At 34.4% G+C, this 20,552-nt stretch overlaps 3 protein-coding genes across 3 annotated transcripts; 1 reads left to right on the top strand and 2 right to left on the bottom strand.

The window, feature by feature from the left end:
* Positions 1-1,115: 1,115 nt before the first annotated feature.
* Positions 1,116-5,420, top strand: LOC100811255 (polyamine oxidase 2). Its single transcript, XM_003519475.5, has 10 exons — positions 1,116-1,718; positions 2,336-2,451; positions 2,547-2,635; positions 2,739-2,852; positions 3,023-3,110; positions 3,277-3,362; positions 3,456-3,558; positions 3,879-3,976; positions 4,070-4,499; positions 4,712-5,420. Exons 1-10 carry the CDS (start codon positions 1,679-1,681, stop codon positions 5,009-5,011), a joined length of 1,464 nt encoding a protein of 487 aa, XP_003519523.1. The 5' UTR covers positions 1,116-1,678; the 3' UTR covers positions 5,012-5,420.
* A 2,082-nt stretch (positions 5,421-7,502) lies between these two features.
* On the bottom strand, positions 7,503-14,322 carry LOC100781106 (uncharacterized). Its single transcript, XM_006575570.4, has 8 exons — positions 14,075-14,322; positions 13,879-13,984; positions 12,229-13,706; positions 10,318-11,648; positions 10,002-10,132; positions 9,066-9,859; positions 8,590-8,702; positions 7,503-8,010 (listed from the first exon to the last, which is right to left on the bottom strand). Exons 1-8 carry the CDS (start codon positions 14,138-14,140, stop codon positions 7,716-7,718), a joined length of 4,314 nt encoding a protein of 1,437 aa, XP_006575633.1. The 5' UTR covers positions 14,141-14,322; the 3' UTR covers positions 7,503-7,715.
* A 2,768-nt stretch (positions 14,323-17,090) lies between these two features.
* On the bottom strand, positions 17,091-20,536 carry LOC100780564 (pentatricopeptide repeat-containing protein At5g64320, mitochondrial). The gene is made up of 2 exons (XM_003518445.4): positions 17,740-20,536; positions 17,091-17,492 (listed from the first exon to the last, which is right to left on the bottom strand). The coding sequence occupies exon 1, from the start codon at positions 20,282-20,284 to the stop codon at positions 18,065-18,067; it is 2,220 nt and encodes a 739-aa protein (XP_003518493.2). The 5' UTR covers positions 20,285-20,536; the 3' UTR covers positions 17,091-17,492; positions 17,740-18,064.
* Between the last annotated feature and the right edge of the window lie 16 nt (positions 20,537-20,552).

Raw genomic sequence — 20,552 nt, 5'->3', positions numbered from 1 at the left:
TATTTCCTCCCTATATATAAATTAAGAATCTCAAACCTGTAGAGCCACTATGTGCAATTGGGCCTATTTGTTTTAGTTCAAGCCTTGTATGTTGCATAAGTGCTTGGGGATGTACCAATGTAGACAAAAAATATATATATATTAAAAAGAAAGAAATTAATAAATTCTTGGTTATCATTGATCCAGTCCTTTGGGGCTTGCTATTCTCACATCCCTGATTTCTAAGTTCACCTTCAACTTAGTAATTCTTTTTTTATTAAAACAAAAATATCCTTATAAAAATAATTGTTTGTTGTGTATCTTGAAAAGATTTGTTGAGATACATGTTGAAAATGTATTTTCATTGTATATTTTAACAAAATTACATCAATACACACAATGAAAGTATATTTTAAAATTGTCCATGGATTTTGTGAATTTTTTCTTTAACTTGATCGGTAAATAATATCGAACAACATATAATCTAGAATATCAAAACCTTTTATATCCCCCACAAATGTGCAAGATCTTTCAAATTCATAAAACTCGAGTTGTTTAATAGAGCAGGGGAAATGATAAAGCATTGACTTTTTTATATTTTAAATCAAAATTGATTTCAATTCATTGCAGGTGATGATGATAATCAATGATAAGGGAATCAACAAAGCTATAAACATAACCTGCGAATGATCCAGCTGTGTGAGAAGAAAAGAGAGTTGGGTGATTGCGTGAGATGAGAAGAGAGAGAAATGAGTGGAGAGAAGAGAGATTTAAGAAAAAAAATTATTATCATGTCTCTAAATAAAAATGGCAAAAAAAAATATGTCAATTTTATTTAACGCTGTTAATGTATTTCAACTAAAAATAAGATAAAAAAATATAGTGAGAGAATGAGAGAAAAGATGTGATTAGTGAAGCAAAATGTTGAAAAAAATAATTGAAAATGCCAAAATTGTACAATGATGAAAGATCTTTTTCAAGCCTTAGGATGATGGAGTTCTGAACTCGCGTGTGGCTTTAAATAAAGAGGAGACGTAAGACGCGTGGCTTCGGCATCCTTGTCGGTTTGGGTGGCACAACGCAACCACCAACCCCAACAAATAAAAAGGGTCCTGATTTTTTTACATTGATATTAAACATTTCATCAGTATTTATAATTTTTTTTATAAAAAAAGAGTTATACAATTTTAAAATAATTCAAATAATAATTTATAATTAAATAAAAACATACTATATATTAAACTCTTTTGTTTTCTTTTTTTGCAATTTTTTTAATGTCCCATCACATCATCTATCAATTTTGGGAGTGAAAAGAGTATTTTCCTAAAATAAAATCCAAACGAAACTTGCAATGCACCTTCTCTCCCAATCACAGACCAATTATATGAATGAATGAATTTTCTCCGATTCTCTTTTTCCTTGTCTGAGTTTTCTCGGAAACCAAACCCCGACCAACCTCTCTCTCCCACCTTCGCGATCCGATCCAGCTGAGAGTGGTTGGGCTTTGGAAAAATTAGCTGCATGAGCTGGTTTGGGAAGCTGCGTTTATTCTCCAATTTCAATTCCTTTCACTTCATTACTTCTTTGTTAATTTTTACCCTCCATTTTTCACCCCAATCGCGCTCTAATTCCCTCCAACCCTTATTGATCAACGACGGTAAAACTAATCTCAATCTTAATTTCCGGTTTTCGTCACAATATGGAGTCCCGATTCAAGAGTAATCCCCAATTACGCAGAGGTTTGTTAATTATCCTCCACCGCGCTTCCTTTTATGCCTTTTTTGTTCAACGTGTCTACAGTTTCAGTTTAAATTGATTTCGTTATGTTTTTTCTATATAATAGTGATGTATTTTGACCAAATTCGGTATGTAGTTCGAATGAAAGAGTAATGTGAACACGTGCATGCGTTTCTTTGCGTAATTTGAACTTTGAAATAGATCTAGTTGATTTTAACTCTTTTGGCTGGTGGGGCCTAACAATCGAGCTTCTGAAAGTGATTTTAACTCTTCTGGGGGAATTTGATTCCAATCTCTTGGAATCTAGGTGTGATTATGACTTGGGGTATGTTTGTATTACCGTTGTTTGTTTCAAATGTGTTCAGAATGAAAGATACAGAGAGGATCATTCTCTAAAAGTTCATGCAGCACTCAAAAAGTAGGTTTAGAACAGAATGATGAGTGTATGATTTGAAAAGGGAAATGTTGTATTGGGTCATCCTCCAAATTATAAAAACAGAAAGTTAGAAGTGAAATGTGCTTGTGCCAGCTTGTGTATCTGAGAATTGTCTTTTTTCAGAAGTTTTGATTCTATTTCTGCTAAAGTTGACTCGGTTCCCCTCCTCCACCTTCCTTGTAGGCCTTTGCTGTGCAAATGATGACAAGCAGCAGGAGAGGTCCCCATCTGTTATTGTCATTGGAGGTGGCATGGCTGGGATTGCTGCTGCTCGGGCACTTCAAGATGCCTCATTTCAGGTATTAAAGTTTTTGTTTTCCCCTCTTGAACATACATACATACTTTTGTACTTGTTAATTTATTTATTTGCATAAATTGTACTTTTATTTGTCAGGTTATTCTTCTAGAATCACGGGAAAGACCTGGTGGCCGAATTCACACTGATTACTCATTTGGCTTTCCTGTTGACCTTGGTGCATCGTGGTAAACCTTACACTCTTTGTTCTCCTTTTTTTATTTTTTCATGTTGACAAGAATGTGGCATTTCTCCATTTTTTAGTATTAAAAATGGATGACTGTGATTCAGGCTGCATGGAGTTTGCCCAGAGAATCCACTGGCTCCATTGATTGGGAAGTTGGGACTACCTCTTTACCGTACTAGTGAGGATAATTCTGTCCTTTATGACCACGATTTGGAAAGGTAAAAGTATTTCCTTTTGATATTAAATGATATTAGTTATGTATTTCTGCTGTACTTCCATAATTAATTGGTGACTGTAGTGTATGCTTCAATTTATCCTTTGCTTATACTGAATGGTATATATTATCAGATACAAGTTTTTCTAATAGAAATTCATCAACTTCTTGCAGCTATGCACTTTTTGATATGGATGGGAATCAAGTTCCCCAAGAATTGGTAACAAAAATTGGTAAAATATTTGGAGCGATTTTAGAAGAGGCGAGTAATTTAATATTTTTAGTTATTTGATTAACTGATATATTGAATTTTCATAATAGAAAAGACAAAGGTTCAGGAATACATTGTTTTTCTGATTGATTCTGTTAATGTTCAACTCCACTTATTATGAACATAACCTCTAAACATTCACCTTGCTTTAATGCAGACAAATAATGTACGAGAGGAATTCAGTGAAGACATGTCCATACTCCGTGCACTTTCAATTGTTTTTGAAAGAAAACCAGAATTGAGGTGATTATTGGCATAAAATTATCCTTTGACCACCTTTATTGATTTTCTTGGAGCTGAAGTAATGTATAATTTAACTTTCTCTGTTGGATGCAGGTTAGAAGGGCTTTCCCACAAGGTGCTACAGTGGTATTTATGCAGAATGGAGGGCTGGTTTGCTACAGATGCTGATACCATATCACTGAAATGTTGGGATCAGGTAATTTGACAAAACCAAGTTTGAGATGATGAAGTGAATGGCCAACTTTTTCTTTTTTTCTTTTTTCTTATGTATACTTATAATTGAATACAATGTTGATCGTAAAGTTGCAAGCTCATAGTTATCCCCTATAGGTTTTAGTTTGAGATTAAATGGTAATGCGTGCCGCCATATTAGATGTAAAGGATGCAATATGAGATACATAAGTGGCTTCATATGGTGATCCTAGTCACATTATGTTGCTACTTTATTGTTAATTACTACATGTTTCCATCAACATTTTTCGTGTGTAACTTATTCTTCTGTTTATCTGCATACAGGAAGTATTACTACCTGGTGGTCATGGTCTTATGGTCAGGGGTTACCAGCCTGTTATAAATACCCTAGCCAAGGGTCTTGATATTCGCCTGGGACATAGGTATGTATTAGTTTAAAGTTTGGTTTTGGAAATCTGTGTCCCCCATTGTGTTGCTTAACTAAATTTATTGGCATTGATAATACCTCTTCTCAGGGTAACAAAAATAGTTAGGCAATATAATGAAGTAAAGGTGACAGTGGAAAATGGGAAAACATTTGTTGCAGACGCCGCTATTGTTGCTGTACCTCTTGGGGTGCTGAAGGCAAAGAGCATAAAGTTTGAGCCAAAGCTACCAGACTGGAAAGAAGCTGCCATTTCTGATATTGGGGTTGGGATTGAGAATAAAATAATTTTACACTTTAAAAATGTTTTCTGGCCTAATGTAGAATTCTTAGGAGTAGTTGCAGAGACATCTTATGGATGCAGCTACTTTCTTAATCTCCACAAGGCTATGGGTCGTCCTGTCCTTGTTTACATGCCTGCTGGGCAGCTGGCCAAAGACATTGAGAAAATGTCTGATGAAGCAGCTGCTAACTTTGCTTTCATGCAGCTCAAAAAGATCCTTCCAGATGCTTCTTCACCGGTAACAATAATAATTTTAATGATTTATTTCACTTTTTTACTATGAAAGAAGAGTAAATGCTGCAATCCATATTTTTATAAGTGGCAGACTCCTAAAGTCCTAAGTTTTATTCATTTTAGTTCAATCGCTATATGATTGAATTTAATAAGTTGTTTTTCAGTGACTAGTATGTTGTTGGTGTTTTGAAGATGCAATTTGTTTCAATCATGCAGATTCAGTATCTTGTGTCTCGATGGGGTACAGATATTAATACACTAGGTTCCTATAGCTATGATGCAGTTGGGAAACCACATGATCTGTATGAGAAGCTACGGGTTCCTGTAGACAATTTATTCTTTGCAGGGGAAGCAACAAGTATGTTGTATACGGGGTCTGTGCATGGTGCATACTCTACTGGAATGATGGCTGCTGAGGACTGCAGGATGCGTGTCCTGGAGCGTTATGGGGAGCTAGATTTGTTCCCGCCGGTGGGAGATGTTTCAGTGATACCCCTCCAGATCTCTCGTTTGTAATCTCAGGAGACTTTATGCAGCCCTCTTCCGGGTGGCATCCATTGTCAAATGTCGTGTGGAATTCAATGGGAGGTGCTGTGACTCCCAGAGTATGAATAATCTCGTGAATAACGCAGAAATGCGTAATTTGGAATGACATGCACTCACATTTAGTTATAGTTGCCAATATGGTAACGCATTGGTTATTTTCTTTGTTGTCATTAAGCTCTACCGTTTTTAGGACTTATTTTCTCATTGAAGAACTTTGCACAATCATTGTAAGTGGACGGTAGGACAGTATTAGGATATATATACATGGATGTATGGTTCGTGCCACAATTCATCCAGAACAGTATATTTTTCATACGGAACTCATCGAAGTTGTGAAGTTTTGCTGCTCACAATAAATGGAGTTCCATTATCATCGAAAGTGATTGCAAAAAGTTAGGCAATATTAATAGAAATTTAACAGATTGGTCTGAACTAGGTGTTATTTATGAGGGCATAAGATTAGCAGTCATTGTTTGATGAATGTATTTTCAACTTTGTTCCTAGGAAGGAACTAAATTTGCCCACAAGTTGACAATGGGCACAATTCTCGGTTGAAGGTTTGGTTTGGTGTTTATAAAATGGGTTTAAGGAATGTCTATTTTAGTTTAATTGATGATCGGATTTAGCCTTTAATATGCCATTTTATCATCTAACTTATTTTCAATTTTTAATTACTTTTTTGGACATTTCAATTTGAATGCATGGGTTCGGTTATTAACTAACATTACAATTCATTTCACTCATTTTGTACATGGCATAAGCAGAAAGGAACTATTTGTAGATTATTTTCTCAGCCATGCATTCACATTTCATTCTTGCATTATGCCCAATACAAGATTAATCAGAAGCTAGAAATTAATACCATGCCTGAAAAGTACAAGATAAAAGGATAAGTAACAACACTTTGTAATACATTTTTAACACATTTTTTAATACATATTTTTATACGTTAAAATTATTAAAAATTATAAAATCGCAAGACTTATTAAATAAAGTTTGCCATGCAAACTGTTATAAATTTCAATTAATGATAATAAAAAGTTTGTTTAAAAGAGTACAAGAGTTTGTTCAAAAAAATTTAGTGTATTACTATTACTATTACATTTTTTTGAAAGGAATGATGATCATTACATAACATATGAAACTCACAATTTTACAAATAATTATTAGGAAACATTTTTGGATCCATATTTGACATTTATAAGTTTGGGTCTAAAATGAGTCAAAAATAATTTTTCCGTTGATCACGATGTTTGGTATTGTATTAGAAACATGATTACAGGTTTTAGACTCAGGTTTCATTAAAGTTATTCTAAGTAACTTTTGTAACAATACTACTAAAGTTGTGTTATATATTCATGTATACCCTTCATCATGTTATTTGTTCCACATATATATTCATGTATATCCTTAGACAAAAGTAATTTTGGTAATTATGTTCTATAATCAATTTTGATTGCAATTTTTCAAATAACATTGTGTGTCAAAATTAAAGACCGATTCTTAGAGTATTAGATCATTTTATTTTCAAAATCAACGATTTAGATATTTTCTGATTTTCATTTTTTCTTTTTCACTTTTTTATCTTCTTTCCAAAATTAACCCTCTCTGATGCTATCTGTCCTCTACCTCTTCCCAACCTGTGCCACCACCGCACCTCTGTCAAACCCGCGCCACAAGGCGATGGTGCTTCCGCCACCACTGCGATGGTCTACCTTTGCCGTTAATGGAAATACAAGACGAAGAGCAAGAGAGGGAAGGAGAACGATCTACGACGGTGCGTTCGCGTTTGGCGGCTTCGGTGGGTGCGATAGATTGGTTTTGTGATGCATTGTGCGATTGCTCTTCGTTTCAGGCATCGGAAGAGAAGGTGGTTTTCAGATGTGGCTCACGGCGGCGATGAAGATGAGGTTCCAACGAAGACTGAAGTTGCTTGGGACGCAGCGAGGAATGGAGGTTGTTCGGTGGTTCGTCGTTATCTGGCGTTTTCCTTTTGCGAAGGATTTCAAACGGGTTCGTGTTTGGCTTGATTTAAAAAAAAAAAAAATTGATTTGGATTTGAATCTGGATCTATTTCTTGAATCTAATATCATGAATCTGGATCTGTTTCTTGAATCTTATGTTTTTTTTTTTTTATCAATTTCTCAAATCTAAAATAAATTCAACATTATCTTCATAGTTTTATCTGTATTGCAGTAAAAAAAAAAGTTTTATCTGTATTGGATTGTTTGTTCTACGGGTCCTTAATTTGTTGTTTTCTTGAAAGCCATGGTGAAGCAATGGTTCTGTAACAATTTCTCATCTGAAAAAATTGAATGGCAGCGATGGCGGTCTGCGATGGTGAAGTTATAACCTTTTCCGATTTTGAATACTTGATTATATTTTTTTCAAGATAGGATTAATGCCTAAAATCATGAAGGGGGATAACACTCACGCTTGAAAGCAAGAAATTTACAAGAAATTTACAGCCAAAAAAAGAATGTACAAATTTCGGAATCACAACAGCGTACAAGATTACAAGCCATGTTGAAGGCTCTCAAAATTATTGAATCAACGCCATCTAATCTAATTTCAAAAAATTGGGCCAATCTACAAAACTTCTCCAAGAGCGTTGTCAATTAAATCAACTGGCTCAGGAATCCTATTTTAATTCATGTGAAAGTACAAAAAGAATTTACATGTTAAATACATCAGATAGCAATTTCTGTTGATCTTTATCCAGCCCAGAGAACCACTTCCTCAAACTTTCAGCATTGTCAGAAACCGATTTAGAATATGCTGAAAGATTGATTTTAGTATGAAAAAGGGTTTCAAAATCAAGAGGAAGAAGGCCAAACAGAGCAGTGGCAGCAGCAACTTGAAGAGAAAGACCTGCTTTCATGGAAGAGGTGCGGCAAAAATAAGTAAACAAATAACATCTCAGGTTTCCAACTCCTTTATCTTCATATCCACCAAAATCTACTCCAGTCCTGAAATTTATAACATTTATCACTTTGTCAGAACAGAAGCAAAAATATGTGAAAGCATCTTTCTATGTTAAATCAAATTAAACCATATAATATTTTAGAAGTCTACATGTGTCAATGAATCTATCAACAAAGAAACAGATGTACAATAAAAGTTAACGAGAAAAATGAATCTATCACCATATGTGAGAGAGAAATTATCTTCTTATCATTTAAAAAAGGATAAGACTCTTAAGAGAGTGGGGATGTCCTGGTCTCTCGAATATCCAGGGAAATCACTCATTTGTGTATCTTTTAACCCTAGCCTAAGGCTTCTACCACACTAGCACAGCAATTGGGATTTAGAGTTCAATAAAAAAAATTAAAAAAATCATTTCCTTAAGATGACTTTAAATACTCATCTTAGTTGTAAGTGATTTTTAATCTTGATAAGCATTCATATATAACCTCTCAATTTCTCACTCTCATGAAAGCATACATATATCCTCTATTGATACAAAGTTACAAACATGCATATATCATATTATGCATGAATGATTGGGTCATGATACTAGCAATATCAAGAAGCAGTGATCAATTTACCTCCCAAGTTGACCAAGAAGAACAATTATCCGAACAGCAAAGTTCTCCTCTACACACGAGTCGAGTATATTCAGAAGCTGAGGAACAAGTTTGATATCAGCCCAGTGCCAGCTCTGTATTAGGAAAAGGAAACATGCAATCAGGTTTTATGATGACATCAAGAAAATAAAGTGACAAGTTATTCCACGAGTACGAGAAGTTGAGAACGGTATAACTCTCAACCATACAAAAACTTGGGCCTTGGCAACAAATCACTTATTTCAGTAAATGATGGTGAATACCACGAGTTAAATCACTTCGAAGGACTATACCACGGCCAATTTCATATTGTAAAATTCTATTAATTTCAGTATGGCATCAATTCTAAAAAAAGATCATGTCACTTATTTTAGGAGAATTACTCTTTAATTTTAGAACTTGATAAAAAGAAATTATAGAACAGGGTCAATATTAACTTGAAATGATGAGAATAATACCATTTTGTTTGAAACCAGTTCCACCAATGACAGGACGTCATTCAGGCGACAAAAATTGACGTTCCTAAGGGCATCTGGTTGAGTAGCAAAAATCGAGAATTTTCTCAAACAGGGCACATCACAGTTCTTGCTAATGGTACATTGAATTGCATCCTGATTATACCATAGTTCAGCATCATAATTGTCTGACATTAATCTGGAATCAGACAAATTTATTCGCTTTATCTCTTCCAAGAGCAAGCATGCAACTGCATCAATGGATTCAACACCTTCCAAGAATGGGCATTTAACATTCATACACAACTCAGCATGCAGCTGATTTATTGAAGGAAGACAGGCAGATGCAACAGATGGGCTCTCATCCTCAAGAAACATAACTAGAGACTTCAAAACGGTCACCATTAATCCAAAATTATCCATGTTAAAAAACTTCTCTCCGCCCAAATAAGCAAAAATATGGAGAATAGTCAGCACCATCAGAGAATCCCACTTGCATGACTGAAGAATATGATATGAAGCATCACAAATAAATCCAACATAATCAGTTGCAGCACATACTGATGCTAATATAATACTTGCTGCCGCCAATTGTTCACTTGAAGCTACATCGGATGATACTTGATTAACACAATCCAGAAAATCATTAACTCTCAAATCACAAGACAAAGTTTCAGCATATACTCTATTGTTTACTATTACTTTTCCCTCAATAAGAAAATCTTCAATGAGGCTAAGCAGCTCATGCAAAGAATAATTCTCTACAAACAGGACTCTTGTCTCTGCAACAGACATAACTGGGGAAAAAGATGTGAAATTTTGTCAAATTAAAATAACATGATATTATATATATATATATATATATATATATATATATAATTAAAAACATTATTTAAAAGTTCAGAAAATGGATGTTTATTATGAAACAAATTAGCAAACCTGTGCAAATATGTTCAGAATAAGATTGCAAGCAGTGGAATAAATTCCCATCCCAGAGTTTTCCAAATGTCTTTGTTGCAGTCATGGCAAAGTTGAACATCATAAGTGTTAACAGTACTGAAACCTTCTCCCTGAAAGAAATTTGAAGAAACAAAAAAATAAAATTAATATCAGCCCCACCATTTGTCCACAGTTAAATATTATCATGAACTGATTTGTTTGTTATTACAAGAAAAGCAAAATATTGAAACAAAAACTATAAAGAGTGTTCGACAGCATTGACCCTATACTATCACAAAATGTGTGAGACACTTACTTCTGTGAGAGCTTTTCTTCCATTTTAAGTGCAGTCAGAATGTTAGCAACCCCCCAGCCTGTTTGAGAAGCCAAATTGCACCGAGCTATACAATTTTTTGTAGCAACAAGTATCCTAGATATGATACTATTGTCCTCAATATTTGAAAAGACAACACAAAATTCAGGAAGTTGATTGTTTAATGATCCAATTACATCCTCCACCGAAAAAGCTGTCCTTGGCTTTTCTGTAATGCGCATATGTAAATTACAAGAAACTCCGCAATCATCACATTTTTGTTCGTTAGAATTGATTTCAACATTAATTACATTGAGGTAAGGTGAAGTAAACAGGTCTGTTCTTGAACTCAACATGTCATCTTGGAGTGCTTTCTCTAGAGACGTATTCGTCAAATTACCCTCTTCAAATGTGTCACAAAATTCAATTTCAGGAAGAGATGGAGAAATGGGAAAATCCATTGCTTTTCTATAGCATTCCTCACTGGTAGCATCTTCTAATTCTAATAATTTCATATAATTTCCATCAGGCACGGTATCAAAATTAACCATCGAATCGAAATTATTCGCAGCATCACATATCCTATCCCCACATGCTTCAGAGGTTTCTAAAGTATGTGGAGCAAGGCAGGAAGTATGTCTACAGACATTTGCATCGTCATAGACCTCAGTCTCGGCCTCTTCTGCGCCCTTTTGCTCATCCCTGTTAACCAAAGGTATCATGTCCACTTTTTCTCTACGAGATTTCTTTCTCTTTTTGTGGGCCCTTTTATTCTCTTCCTGTAAATTATTCAGATTATGAAGCACCTCTTTTCCTCCTTCTAAGCATTTGCCAACTTTTCTATAAATCAAACCATGCAAATCAGAGAGTTTCTCAGGAGATAAATTTGCATTATATTCAATTGTGTCCTGCATTCTTTTCCTCTTCCTGTGGTGCACATCAACAGATTTGTCAGGTGGCTTGCAGTCCTGAGTTAATTTTGCTGATGCAGTAACTGGGAAAATGGCTGCATCCTGTGAGCCCATCAACTGTCCATCAGAAAAAGATTCTGTACTGGAATTTACTGCAGAACTCTGTAACTTTGTTCTGTCTGATCCTCTAACAAGAGGCTCCAATTTAGAACCAATACCTGTGATGGATTTTTCAGAGTAATTTCCACCTGGAGTGAGGAGTTGAGTGTTCTGTATGTTTTTCCTCAATGGGTCACTTGCATAAATTGTTGTGCAGCAGGGTTCCAGAAGCTCATTCTCAAATTGGCGACATGTCTCAGACAAATTTAGATTGCAAATTTGTCTCGTGACATTTGAATTCTGCATATCTAGTATATTCTCAAACTGCAAACCAATCATCCAACAAAGATAAAAAAAATAGTTAAGTTGTGCATACACAAGAATAACATACAATAAAAAGAGAACCAAAAACAAAAGAAATTAAAAAATATATTTAATTATATGAACTCTGACCTAAAACCAAATCTTCTCACAAACAAAAAATATTTAATTCCTTCCTCTCCCCCAACCCAAAAAGATTAAACTAAAATCAAGTACTATCTATAACTACTAAACAATTATTTAGTGCTGATATATATAATAAAACCACCCAAATAATAATGTATTGCTTTCAGAGGATCCTGAAAATTCCCATTTCCCAAGGTTAAATAAACCGTTAGTGCTACAGCTAATATGATGATAAACCCAAAGATTGCAATAATTTAGGGGACAACCAACCAATAAGTTCATAACCACTTGTCCATAACATAAGTAGTCTCACTTTAATCTGCATATGAGAGTAAGCCAGAATGAGTTCGTTGGCTTCAAAAGTGTGCATGATTTCAACAGGGAGAGGAGATAAGAAAAATGACAAAAATACTCAAACATTATATATAACTACAAACAATTTTTCAGTGAAACCAACCTTTGTTTGGCCATGCATACTTCCAGCGACAGGTGAAAAGGATGCATCCAGTATATCAAGGCGTTGTAGAAATTGAATGAAATCCATCTTTAGACGACCTAAATCATGCCGTAAAATACTGTAACGACTTGTTTCTAACTTATATTTTTGCCTGGTATGTTTTGCTCTTAGCTTTTCAAGCTTAAGTTTGTTTTTCAAAAGCTTCACTTCTGTACTATCAGCATTGACCTTGCTGTCAGCAGCCATTTCAACAGGTTTTGTCAAGGATGAGAGTTCATGGATCTTCCGTTTCAAATCCTCAATCGTCTTCTTATCCTCTTCTAACTGCTGAGACATCTGATCAGCAAGACATTTCTCTTTCATGAACTTGTTCCAGTTATCCTTAGCAAGCGCCTTCTGCTTCTCTAATTTAACCATCTCTGCATCTGCACGCCTTTTTTCCTCATTGACCTTTTGTTTTTCAACCTCTAACCTTTCATTCGCTTTTGCCATCCCCGACTCAGCATTTCTTTTCTCTGCTAATAGTTTGTGGTTTTCAGCTTCAAACTTTTTGGTTGCCTCTCTAAACGTAGAAATCTCAGACACCAACTTTGTTTTTGCTTCATTAACCTGTTTCTCTAATTGACCAATCTGAAAACTATACTTCACTGCCTTCTCTGCTTCAATTCTGGCAATCTCCCCCTTTACGGCAGCCTTATTCTTCTCTTCTTCTAGTAACTTGCAAGCTTCAGTAGCTTTCTTCCTCTCAGAATCAACCCTTCTCTTCTTCTCCTCTATACACCCCTTCAATCTACCAATTTCCTTTTCCTTTTCAGCAACCTTTTTCTTCTCTTCTCCAAGTAACTTGCATGCTTCAGTGTCTTCCTTCCTCTCAGAATCATTCTTTCTCTTCTCCACCTCCATAATCCCCTTCAATCTACGGATTCCCTCCTCCTTTTCAGCAGCCTTATTCTTCTCATCCCCTACCAACTTGCAAGCTTCAGAAGCTTTCTTGCTCTCAGAATCAGCCCTTCTCTTCTCTGCCTCTATAAGCCTCTTCAATCCAACAATTTCCTTTTCCTTTTCAACAACCTTATTCTTCTCATCCCCTACCATCTTGCAAGCTTCAGCAGCTTTCTTGCTCTCAGAATCAGCCCTTCTCTTCTCTGCCTCTATAAGCCTCTTCAATCCACCAATTTCCTTTTCCTTTTCAACAACCTTATTCTTCTCATTCTCTAGTAACTTGCAAGCTTCAGTAGCATTCTTCCTCTCAGAATCAGCCCTTCCCTTCTCCACTTCTATAAGCTCCTTCAATCTACCAATTTCCTTTTCCCAATCAGATTGTAAGGTCCTATTCTCATTTCCATCCCCGCCACGTCCCTGGTTTGTTATGGGAGTAACAATCTGAGACTCCAAGCTGAAAGTTTCACTCTCTAAATGCACCCTAGCAGCAACAAATTCTCCCAATTTTTCCTCTCTTTCCACTTTGGCCCCACATACTGCAGAGAATAACATCAAATCACATTACATTACTAGCATATAACATATTCATTATTCACTCAACTAAACCAATTGCATACGCATACTGAGAACATCACCAAATATTCATTTTTTTAATACCCCAAAACTTAACAAAAAAAATTATAAAAAAAAATGAATAGAGTTAGTTACCTTTGTTGTAGCGGGACTGGATTTCGTTAATTTTTTGTTCAAGAACCTTGACGGCTTGTCGCAGAGCATTCCGCGATTCTTGGGTCTTCGAGTACTTCTTCTTCCACTGCGCATGACAAATAAGAAAAAGGAGAAGATAAATGAGTAAAGTGAAAGAAAAAAAAATGGAAGTGAGTGAAAGAGAGAGGTTTTTTACGAGTTCACAGCAGGGGTTCGTGGAGTCAGATTTGGGAGTCTGATCTCGATTCGTTGAGAATGCCATGTTGTACGCAATGCAATGAATGAGTAACAGATCGCTTCACTAATAAGAGATGGAAGAAGAGTCGGTGACGACGGTAATGGAGTAAACCCTAAACCCCATAGCAACAGCAACCTCAACACAACAGAGGTAGCGCCACTTCAGTGTTGAATTCGAATCGATTACAATTTTTTTAGGGTCAACATAATTTTTTAAATACAATTATCATATTTAAATAGGAAAAAAAGGTGACGGAGAAATATCATTATCATATTTAAGTTGGAAGAAATAAATAAACAAAAAGTGAATTCATAATTTGGGTGGATAGAAAATGGATAAAAACATGTTTAAGATAGAACTTTTATATAAATTAATTTATGAGAAAGGGTGAAAATGTAAAATTATTCCTATAAAAGATTAAAAGATTGTTGATAGATGGTTAAATCTTTTGTCCCATAATGATAAGGGGATTGAGGAGTTTAAGTATGATTAAACTTCATATTAAAGATCAATCTTATAATTAAAAGATAAAAGCTAAAAATATATTGAGATCTAAACAGAGAGTCAAAGATTATAGTTACAGTGGTTAAAAAAACTTTTGTAAGTCAAATCAAATTTTATGATATTATTTTTAAGTAAAATATAAAATTATTTAGTACATTTTTATCATAATATTACTTAACCTGCTAGATATGTCTTTTAAGATTTATTTAATTATATTATTGTGACTGAATAAAAAAATCATTATAATTATATGATGATGAAATTTTATTCAGTGTTTGATATTTGTATTGATTATTCATTAAGCTTTGTAAAAGTAAGCATAACAATAACAGTCAATATACCTTGCTTCAAACAAACAACAGTCAATATACCTTTGAAAACTTATTAATTTGCAATTTTGTCTAATCAAAGTGAAAAAGAAATACCATATTAAATTGAAAGAAAAATAGAAAATCTATATTCATTAATTTGAGTGGATGGAAAATGGATAAAAACATATTTAATTCAGTTTTTTTATATAAAATTAATTTATAAGAAGTGGTCAAATTATTCTAAGAAAATTGTAATAGATTGTTGACAAGTCATTTAAATCTCTTGTAAGTCAAATTAAATTTTATAAATGTATTAATTTTAAGTACAATTGAAATTATCTAGCATAATCTATTATCGTAATTAATTTGTATAAACAAATCTTCTAACATGTCAACAATCATATCAGTTAAATTATCATATTTTTTATGAAAAGTTAAATTATCACATTGTACTTAAATTATCATATTGAAATTATTTAGTGCAATCTATTATCATGTAATTATCATATTAGATGTATCTTCTAACATTTATTTAATTAAAGTGTTATGCATAAATTAAAAAAATCATATTAGTTAAATTATAATGATTTTTTATTGATTTTTGTTTTTTATATAGAATTTATTGATTGTTTGATTTTCATATTGATTGTATTAATGAAATTTATAATAATAACAATTAAGAATTAGGATACAATCTTTTGTGTGTGTATTAATTATGCCACTTTGTCTGATAAGGGGGAAGTGAAAAAGAGATATTATATTAAAACTTAAAGAAATAATAATAAAAAATTATATTTATGATTTTGGGTGGATGGAAAATGGATAAAATCACATTAAATTCAGAACTTTTTCATTTTATTAATTTGTGAGAAGGGGTCCAGTTATTTAAAAGAACTGTAATATACTAATTTTAAGTAAAGATGGAGTTATTTAGTATATTTTTAGCATAATATTAATTAATTAGCATATAAGTTATATCATCTGATATTTATTTAATTAATATGTTGTGCCTGAGTAAAAAATCATACTGATTATATAATGATGTATTGATTGTTTGATAGTTGTATTTATTATATTAATTAAGATTTGAAAAGGTTATAACAATTAATATACACTGAATACATACTAATTGTGCAAAATTGTCTAATTTTCCAGGGATTTTTTTTGTTGGAAAATAAAACAAATGTAAAAATAGAAAAAAGGAGACAAATTTATATGTACATCGATAAAAAAAAAAATGTTTGATTTGACTAAAATTTCGATAGTTAGTGTATTTTATTGTTATGTTATTAAATATAAATAGTATGAGATGGTACATTCATAACTAACAATTTTACCGTTTGAATTCAATGTTTTTTTTTTATATTAACTTTTTATACAATGAAAACAAAGAGAATGTTAGATGGTTTATAATAACTCAGACTCTATTATTTGATCAACTAGGCTAAACTTCCTTTTTTATACTACCATTTAATTATATTCTCTCTCTCCCAAAATAATAATTGTCTTAGGTAATTTTATACAGATCAAGAAAAAATATTAAATAGATAAAATAAAGTAGTATTCTTACAAAATTAACCTTATAGGTGAAAAAATATAATTAATGTTACATTAAAAAATTAAAATAACAATTATTTTGGAACAAACTTTTTTCTCATGACAATTATAATGGACCTGAGGAAGTAATTTTTAAGCATTGTAAGATTGTTGGTTTTATTGAATCTTTTGCATGTCAAATCAAATTTTATAAATGTTTTTTTATTTGCTAGGATAACTATAAGTGACAAGCTTTCTCTTTAAGTATTCAAGGCAAACTCAAGACCATAGTTAAGGTAGAACAACTATATGTCAATTGATTCACATGCTAAGCAGTGTATGAATGATTTTCACTGCAAAAAAGCATGAAAAAAATAAAATTAAGGAGGAGCTGCAACTTGAGTTCATTCTCAATGTAGGCATTGAGAAATTGGGAGTGCCAAAGAAGAAAGGAGAAAGGTTTGTTGATTTGGGGATTGTGTAGGATCTGTGACTTGTGATTGTGAGAACCAGGAGGAAGCAATTTCTGGTTGTTTTTAACTGCAAAGCAATTTCTGGCTGTTTTTTTAACAGCAAACTGTTTGATATTTGTTTAAAAGCTTTACTGAGTATTTTTTGACGATTTTTAACCGCTACATAATTAGCCACCACAAAATGTAATAGAATAACAAATAAATTAATGAAAAATCATCATGAACAACTAAACAAATCATAACTGACTCTGAGTAAGGGTAAAATTTCTTTGTTAAACATGACATACTTGTGTGCAAAGATAAAAGCAATGAGTTCTTTTAAAGAGAAACTGATGAAGAGATAAGGAAGGCACACGAGCTCACAAAGTGGTCCTTCTACAGAGCCCTCATCACTGAGTTTACAGCAACCCTTCTCTTCCTTTTATGTCATGGTGCTAACCTTTATCGGGTAAAATCAAACTAATTATTGATATAGTGGTGCGGTATATTACAAGGAAGTCATGTCAATTACCAACCCTGTGATTTCTTATCCACCCCAACCAGGAAGTGTTCCTACAACAAAAAAACAGCAATGCTCAAACCAATTCACTGCAAGAACTTCTTGCAACATAAGCAAAAGCTACAAACACACACACACACACAAAAAAAAAAAGCTAAAATCAAAACCACCATTATGTCTAAAATCTCAGTTTCACAATCATATCAATCTAGCCAAGTAATCAGAGAAGGAGATAAATAAATTGAATCAGAGGGGAGACAGTTCGATATATGACAATGAAATACTGAAATAGTTGGTTACCTCTTAACCAGCAGTGGAACCAGCCGCCTAGCTTTCTCTCTCCTGATGTATACATAAAAATTGAATGTTTATGCTTCAGCTACAGAAAACTTCGATCAGTTTGGTGAGATAACTGAAAATAGTGTTTCCCCATTCTGCACTTGTGCAAACTTCAAAGTCCAGTCAGCAATAACAATTCACAAATCTTAAAAACAATTTACAATGTTGGAGTCCCAATTTCCTATGAGAATAGCAAATGTACCAAAATTCTTAGCCAACATTAGCTCATAATCAGAATGCCAACAGACAAATCAAATAAGATAAGACTGGATAGAATAAGTTGGCTTCAAGGAAAAGAAACTCCACATTCCACCGTAAAATCCTTAGAAAATCTTGCTCCCCATGGTATTTTTTTCACAATATAATTTATCAGTATTGACCAAGTGACTTCATTAGGAATGAACCCGCTATCTACGCCTTTATATAAAAGCAGACACGCATCATTAAACATACCCTCATGACAGTGCCTACTGATCAGTGTGTTATATGTAATAGCATCAGGACGAATTCCTTCACTTTGTAACTTGTTAAAAAGGTTTGATGCCTCTTGAACATGACCCATCTTGCAAAGCCCATTGATCAAGCTGTTATAAGTGACTATATCTGGAGTCAAACCACGATGAATCATATCCTGAAGAAATTTTAGAGCGTCATTTACTTTTCCAGTTCTACACAAGCCACTGATCAGTATATTGCAAGAGATAATAGTAGGAAAAATCCCTTTCCCAAGCATTTCTTCAAACAATCCCAATCCTTTTTCAACTGCCCCAGTTTTACACAGAGCTTTGATAAGGCCGTTATATGTAATATTGTCAAGAGGGCACCCTCTAAATAGCATTTCATCAACAAGCTTAAATGCTTGTTGGATAGAATCTCTCATAAGAAATGCATGAACCAACGTGTTGTATGTTACAGTGTTAGCAATAACACCCTCCAAGAACATGTCATGATATAAACTCAAGGCCTCTTCCATCTTATGATTCTTGCAAAGTCCATTTATTAAAGAATTAAATGTATAAATGTCAGGTTTACATCCTTTGCCAGACATTTCACCAAAAAGCTGTAAAGCTTCTTCAATATTCCCATCCTTGCACAGTGCACAAATCAAGCAATTGTACCCCACTGTATTCAGACTCAGACCCTTGGCTGACATGCTATTCACAATTTCAGCAGCTTCCTCTAATCGGCCTTGCTTGCAGAAACCATTTATCAATATTGTGTATGTGATCACATTTGGCTCAAACCGTTTTGCTACCATCTCATTTAATAATTCAAGAGCAGAGACCAAATACCCTTTCTTGACTAGTCCATCAATCATTATGTTAAACGTGTAGGCATCAGGCTCATAACCTGCAATTACCATGTTATTGTATAGAAGATCCTTGGCTTCTTCAAACCTTCCACTGGCAACATATCCACTAATTAATGTATTATAGAGCACAGTATTGGGGTTGGGAATTTTGTTCAGCAACGCCCTCGCTTCATCAACTTGCCCCATTCTGCACAACCCATGCATTAAATATCCATAAGTCAGAGCATCGGTGCTGAAACCTCGAAGGAGCATTCTATCAAGCAACTTCGCTGCCTCGTGAATCCGACCAGCCCTGCAGAGGCCGTGGATGACATCATTGAAGGTCTGAACATCAGGCTCACAGCACATTAGAAACATGTCCTCCAAAAGCTGCAATGCTTCACTCACTCTGTTGTTTTCGCAAAGAGCATGAATCAGGGTCTGGTAAATGACCGAATTTGGAACACAGCCGTGCTTCGCCATGTCCCTCAAAAGTGAGCAAGCTGAATCAACCTCACTAACCATACACAAGGCTTTCATGACCACCCCAAATGTATACACGGTCGGAGAAACACCTCGACTCAACATGTCATAGAAAACATTAGGTGCCACCCTAGGGCAATCTCCATCAACCAGAATATCCAACACAACATTGTAAGACTTAAAAGTTGGGTCACAGGAATAAACACCCCACATGTCCAACAAAAGCCTAGTTGCTTGGCCAGGCAATCCAGCCTTACCATAATGCTTCATAATCAATATAAAGAGTGATTCTTTAAACAGAAGGCCTTCATCCTTCATTTGCTTCAACAACTTCTCTATAACTTTGAAGTCCCCAACAGCCCCAAGCTTATCAATTAAGAGATAGCAAGCATCAAAGGTGTGAGAATAACCCTTTTGCGCACCAGCCCTTTGAAACAGTTCCATTGAAGTGGGAATGTCAAGAGGGAGCTCCAACAATTTACAAAGCTGAAATGGGCTAATTGGGGTGAGCGAGAGTGACCTCCTAAGCTGTTTGAGGTCAAAGGGTTTGAGCAATCTCTCCCACTCTGTCTCATTGTCACTACTACTACTACTACTACTACTACTCTCGGCTTCATTGTGATCATTGAAATTGGTTTCAGGGGCAGAGGTGCAAAGTGGGAAAGAAGGGATTTTGAAGCAAAGTAGCATGGTTCTATTGACATGGATTGATAACTTGAATGTTTTCAACATGAAGGTGGGAGAAACTAACCCCAATGGAGCCACCGCGATGTGGGTCGCAATAAACGAAGACACGGTATACAGATGCTGATGCTACAGTGAACCCTCCTTGTTGTCAATGAAAATTGAAACACACATATTCAAGTCCAACCGCGGTTGTTTGTTTGTTACGATGAGAGTGAGGGAGGCGATGTGTTAGGTTCCAACTTTAGACGCAGACAACGAGCCGGCGTCAAACTTGAAACTCCAAAGAGAAGCTACCGGTGCTATTACTAGCTTC

The sequence above is a fragment of the Glycine max genome, chromosome 2 (genome assembly GCF_000004515.6).
Source record: "Glycine max cultivar Williams 82 chromosome 2, Glycine_max_v4.0, whole genome shotgun sequence".
NCBI classification, from domain to species: domain Eukaryota; kingdom Viridiplantae; phylum Streptophyta; class Magnoliopsida; order Fabales; family Fabaceae; genus Glycine; species Glycine max.
This window is presented reverse-complemented; position numbering and strand designations above follow the sequence as displayed.